The 6,300-nt window shown below is 46.8% G+C and overlaps 1 protein-coding gene across 1 annotated transcript; it reads right to left on the bottom strand.

Moving 5' to 3' along the window:
- Nucleotides 1-1,776: 1,776 nt before the first annotated feature.
- On the bottom strand, nucleotides 1,777-5,834 carry LOC144070282 (uncharacterized; the record flags this gene model as incomplete). The annotated part of the gene is made up of 2 exons (XM_077594876.1): nucleotides 1,777-1,868; nucleotides 2,871-5,834. A coding segment is annotated over one exon (917 nt), but the record flags the coding sequence as incomplete, so codon positions are not given.
- Nucleotides 5,835-6,300: the final 466 nt, after the last annotated feature.

Here is a 6,300-nt window from a genome sequence, read left to right on the forward strand (position 1 = left end):
CGCCAGGCCACAATCCATTCGCAAATAGTAGCTAGCTAGTAGCTAGTGTCCATGCTTCGTAAAGCTGTGTTGATGCCGATCGCCAGGCCACAATCCATTGGGTGTATTGACAAAATAACTACATATCCCAGCAGTCACTGCGCTGTACTTTTTCCACGGGGAAAATAGTAGAGTCGGGGGCTGCTTGCCGTAGTTGTGAGCTGTAGAGGATGGTGTACCCTATCGACTGATTTATTTTATTTTATCGTGATAAGTTTTAGTATTGGTCCATATATTAAGCGCACTGGATTATAAGGTGCCCTGTCTATTTTGGAGAAAATTAAAGACTTTTATGTGTGCCTTATAGTCGTGAAAATACGGTACATTTATTTCTGAGCGTGACCGGACGATTCACCGTAAGACGTTTCGCCGAACGGACGTTTCGCCGAAACGGGATTCGAGCGCTCGCCCCGCCCCCGGATCGTGTGTGTACATGTTTTTCAACCTTGGCCCACGGGCCATATACGGCCAGTTACAGATAACATTCATTTTGGCCCGTTACAGATAACATTCATTTAGGAATAACAAGGGCATGTACTGCCCCCCGCTGGACATATTTCTAAACACAAGTGCGTACTACAATGTGCTGCCAATTTTTTATACTTTTTATTTCATCCTTGCGTTTAAAGTAGTAGCCATTTGGACAGGCAATGTAATTTATCAAAGCTGGGGATTGATGTCTGACACAGAAAAAACAACACTAGAAGACTAATGTGAAATTCTAAGTGCCTTGGACAGACTAGAGGGCTTAGAGAACAATACCTGAAAATGCCATGCAACACACTTTAACTTCTAGTTTAATTAAAAAAAAAATCCCATTATTTTAGGAAATATATATTCAAAATGATTTGCTGAGAACCTTAATTCAAAGATTAATCTCAACATTTTCTATGCTGGTGTAAATTTTCTGGAGTAGGATTTCTGGATTTACAATTTCATTACAATAGTACTTACTGTTACTACTACTTTATTTTCTCTATTTCTTCTGTCATGTACTGTTCTGCGTGATCTCCAAATGGCTACTACTTTAAACGCAAGGATAAAATAAAAAATATAAAAAATTGGCAGCACATTGTACGTACTTGTATTTAGAAATATATCCAGCGGGGGGCAGTACATGGCCTTGTTATTCCTAAATGAATGTTATCTGTAACGGGCCGTATATGGAGGTTGAAAAACATGTACACACACGATCCGGGGGCGGGGCGAGCGCGCAAATCCCGTTTCGGCGAAACGTCCGTTCGGCGAACTGTCCGTCGGCGAAACGTCTTTCAGCGAATCGTCCGAGTACCATTTCTGAGACCTCAATTTAGCACATATGCAAAGTGTTTTTCAGTTCCATCATTGAATCAGTTTCTCCCCTGACCTACTTTATTGCAAACCAGCTTTAGTCAAAACCTGCTCAAATGCATGATTCTAAATACGAAAATAAAAATATCTTAAAAGATGCATAGCACTCAACATGGAAATGACATACCAGAGCCCTCTGTCCCACGTTCACTCCTCGTCTGAGTGCAATTCCATAGAGTTTGAAGATGGACTCAAAATGCACTTCATTTTAATTTTGTATTGTCGTTTAATGCTCTTTTGAAAGTACAATAATTGTGTCATTTGATGTGCAGGGAAAAATAAATGTTATTGCAAGCATAAACACTTTCTTTTATATTCTCAAAAAATATTTTGACACCATTTACATTTGGGACATCTTGAGTAATGTTTGGGACTAAGTAAACTCACCAGCATAGATGTGAATTGGGAGAGGCTCCAAAAAGGCTTGTGGCAGAGTGACTGTTGTGCTGATAAGAGGATGATCTGGGCTAGAAGAATGTCTTCAAAAGAATTGCAATGAATATTTAAGAACTTAAAACGTTTTATCACTTGAATTCAAACATCAACATTATGGGTACTATTTGGTGCTCGGACGATTCGCTGAAAGACGTTTGGCCGACGGACGTTTGGCCGACGGACAGTTCACGGAACGGACGTTTCGCCGAAGCGCTCACCCCGCCCCCGGATCGTGTGTGTACATGTTTTTCAACCTCGGCCCGCGGGCCATATATGGCCCGTCAGATAACATTCATTTCTGAATAACAAGGGCATTTATTCACGGCCAAACACACGCAGAACAGTATGTGTTAAGAAAAAAAGTAGTTATAACAGTAAGTACTGTAATGAAATTGTAAATCCAGGAATCCTACTCCAGAAAATTTACACCAGCATAGAAAACATTGAGATTAATCTTTGAATTAAGGTTCTAAGCAAATCATTTTGAATATATATTTCCTAAAATAATGGGAAATTATTTAAAATTAAAATATTGTTCTTATTGGCACACATCAAATAAGTGTGTTCAATGGCATTTTCAGGTATTGTTCTCTAAACCCTCTAATCTGTCTTTTAGTAAGTCTTCTAGTGTTGTTTTTTCTTAGTGTCAGGCACGTAGCAAGAGTGTGTGTATGTGTACATATAAGAATATTGAATAAAAAATATAAAACATTGGCAGCACATTGTACTACGTACTCTTATTTAGAAATATGTCCAGCGGGGGGCAGTACATACCCTTGTTATTCCTAAATGAATATTGTTATCTGTAACGGGCCGTACATGGCCCGCGGGCCGAGGTTGAAAAACATGTACACACATGATCCGGGGGCGGGGCGAGCGCTTCGGCGAAACTTCCGTTCCGTGAACTGTCCGTCGGCCAAACGTCCGTCGGCGAAACGTCTTTCGGCGACTCGTCCGGTCACGGTACTATTTTATATATAATGTTGCTTTTATCAAGATCATTTTTGGATAAAAGGGTGGTGGTGTCAGTAAATAGATGCATGTACCTTCTCCATAATATGACGTACTGTCCAGTAGCAACAGAATTGTTCTTGTTATCGAGTGGTAGACACCAAAGAGAGAAACATTCACTTACACACTCATCTTTCTGCAGAATCTCTGAAAATAGGAACAGAAAGTGCAATTAATGGCATAAAACGTTAGTTTTCTAAGCAGTCAAGTGAGGTTCAGCACTGGGATTTGTCCTTTAAAGTATTTTAATAATCTACTGATTTTAGGGAAGGAAGTAAGATTTAGAATTTCCCTGACATCAGTCTCCTCGCAGCCTCAGGGAGAAAGCCCTGCAGCTGGTGGAGTGTGTTCCTCAAAAGTGTTCTCATAAAGAATGGACACAGCTGGGCTTTTTTTAATAATGTGGGTGGTGTCGTGTCCGTACGTGCTTCCTGACAGCCAGAAAAAAACAACAACATACTGTTCAAGACTGGGTCACCATGGTAAGACACAAAAAACTGTAGACATGGGCTTCAAATTATAGTAACACAAAGGTCTTATGACAACGTTGACTGATATTCAAGGTTAAAATTCCAATCTGCAATGTCCTGGATGTGCCTAAGTCAAAAGAGTAACATTTTAATGAACATATATGTCTGTGTTATACACATGCACACATTTACATATATGTATGTATATATGTATACGTATATATACATATATACGTGTATACGTATATACCGTATTTTCATGACTATAAGGCGCACTAAAAAGTCTTAAATTTTCTCCAAAATAGACAGGGCGCCTAATAACGCGGAGCGCCGTGTGTAAGCTCTAAAGCCTGACTGTTCAAGCTTTTGCCAAAGCCGGCATCATTTCTGTGGAGCCACATGGCAATGACAGTGACTCTGACAACCAAGAGAGGGAACCCGGCGTTTTTGATATATCATTTGGACAATTGTTAAATTTGGACACAGAAAATGAGGATTTTGATGGATTTTTGGGCGATGATTGATCAAAAAACGTGTGTACATTGTAAAATGACTGAATAAATTACAACCAAACTCAGTTTTGCTTCCGTTGCCTTTTTAAAAACGTGTTTTTAGCATGTGGCCGTATGTTTAAGCTGGTGTATGTTTAAGCTAGTGTATGCTTTGCCATGCCTGGCTGCGCCTTTAAATGCGGTGCATTTTTTGTGTGTCAAATACAGAAATAGCATTCGTTACTGACACTGCGCCTTTAAATGCGGTGGGCCATATAGTCGTGAAAATACGGTACATAAATACCGCGAAAAGTGAAAATCTGAGAAGTAGGGTCACCCCAATTAAAAAAATCCTTTAGTGCTAGTAGCCTCTGGTGGGGGGTTTCAGCATGGATTTTTACATTTTTATGAACTTAAAAAAAACTCTCTCTCACACACTCTCTCTCTCTTTCTCTCTCTCGCTTTCTCTCTCTCGCCCTCTCGCTCTCTCTCGCGCTCTCTCTCTCTTGCTCTCTCTCTCTCTCGGGCTCTCTCTCTCGCTCTCTCTTGCTCTCTCTCTCTCTTGCTCTCTCTCTCTTGCTCTCTCTCTCTTGCTCTCGCTCTCTCTTGCTCTCTCTCGGGCTCTCTCTCTTTCTCGGGCTCTCTCTCTCGGGCACTCTCTCTCTCGGGCTCTCTCTCTCTCGGGCTCTCTCTCTCTCAGGCTCTCTCTCTCGGGCTCTCTCTCTCTCGGGCTATCTCTCTCGGGCTCTCTCTCTCTCGCACTCTCTCTCTCACGCACGCTCTCTCTCTCTCTCACCCGTCTCTCTCGCTCTCTCTCTCTCGCACCCTCTCTCTCGCCCTCTCTTTCGCGCCCTCTCTCTCACTCTCTCTCGCGCGCTCTCTCTCTAACTCGCGCTCTCTCTCTTGCGCGCGCTCTCTCTCTCGCGCGCTCTCTCTCTCGCTCTCTCTCACGCAATCTCTCTCTCGTTCGCTCTCTCTCTCGCGCGCTCTCTCTCTCGCACGCTCTCTCTCTCGCGCGCTCTCTCTCGCGCTCTCTCTCTCGCACGCGCTCTCTCTCGCACGCTCTCTCTCGCTCTCTCTCTCGCTCTCTCTCGCGCTCTCGCGCTCTCTCTCGTGCTCTCTCATGCTCTCTCTCTCTCTCTCTCGCGCTCTCGCTCTCTCTCTCTTGCGCTCTCGCTCTCTCTCTTGCGCTCTCGCTCGCTCTCTCTCTTTCGCTCTCTCTCTCTCTCACGCTCTCTCTCTCTCGCACTCTCTCTCTCGCGCTCTCTCTCTCGCGCTCTCTCTCTCTCGCGCTCTCTCTCGCGCTCTCTCTCTCTCTCGCGCTCTCTCTCTCGCGCTCTCTCTCTCTCTCTCGCGCTCTCACTCGCGCTCTCTCTCTCGCTCTCTGTCTCGCACGCTCTCTCTCTCTCACGCGCTCTCTCTCTCGCACTCTCTCTCGCGCTCTCTCTCGCACTCTCTCTCGCGCTCTCTCGCGCTCTCTCTCTCTCGCTCTCTCTCTCGCGCTCTCGCTCTCTCTCGCGCTCTCTCTCTCTCGCGCTCTCTCTCTCTCTCGCGCTCTCTCTCTCTCTCGCGCTCTCTCTCTCTTTCGCGCTCTCTCTCTCTTTCGCGCTCTCTCTCTCTCTCTTGCTCTCTCTCTCTTGCTCTCGCTCTCTCTTGCTCTCTCTCGGGCTCTCTCTCTTTCTCGGGCTCTCTCTCTCTCGGTCTCTCTCTCTCTCAGGCTCTCTCTCTCGGGCTCTCTCTCGGGCGCTCTCTCTCTCGTGCGCTCTCTCTCTCGCGCGCTCTCTCTCTCTCACCCCCTCTCTGTTGCACCCTCTCTCGCTCTCTCTCTCGCACTCTCTCTCTCGCACCCTCTCTCTCGCACCCTCTCTCTCGCACTCTCTCGCTCTCTCTCTCGCGCTCTCTCTCGCGCTCTCAATCTCTCGCGCTCTCTCTCTCGCGCGCGCTCTCTCGCTATCTCGCACGCTCTCTCTCTCGCTCTCACGCACTCTCTCTCTCTCGCACGTTCTCTCTCTCGCACTCTCTCTCTCGCGCGCTCTCTCTCACACGCTCTCTCTCTCTCGCACTCTCTCTCTCTCGCACTCTCTCTCGCGTTTTCTCGCGCTCTCTCTCTCTCTCGCACTCTCGCTCTCTCTCTCGCGCTCTCTCTCTCTCTCGCGCTCTCGCTCTCTCTCGCGCTCTCGCTCTCTCTCACTGTCTCTCGCGCTCTCTCTCTCTCGCGCTCCCTCTCTCTCGCACCCTCTCTCTCGCGCCCTCTCTCTCGCACTCTCTCGCGCTCTCTCTCGCGCTCTCAATCTCCCGCGCTCTCTCTCTCGCGCGCGCTCTCACGCGCGCGCTCTCACGCGCTCTCTCTCGCGCGCTCTCTCTCTCGCTCTCTCGCACGCTCTCTCTCTCGCTCGCTCTCACGCACTCTCTCTCTCTCGCACTCTCTCTCGCGCTCTCTCTCGCGCTCTCTCTCGCGCGCTCTCTCTCGCGCGCTCTCTCTCACACGCTCTCTCTCTCGCACT

This window comes from Stigmatopora argus, unplaced genomic scaffold, assembly GCF_051989625.1.
Source record: "Stigmatopora argus isolate UIUO_Sarg unplaced genomic scaffold, RoL_Sarg_1.0 HiC_scaffold_26, whole genome shotgun sequence".
Taxonomy (NCBI): domain Eukaryota; kingdom Metazoa; phylum Chordata; class Actinopteri; order Syngnathiformes; family Syngnathidae; genus Stigmatopora; species Stigmatopora argus.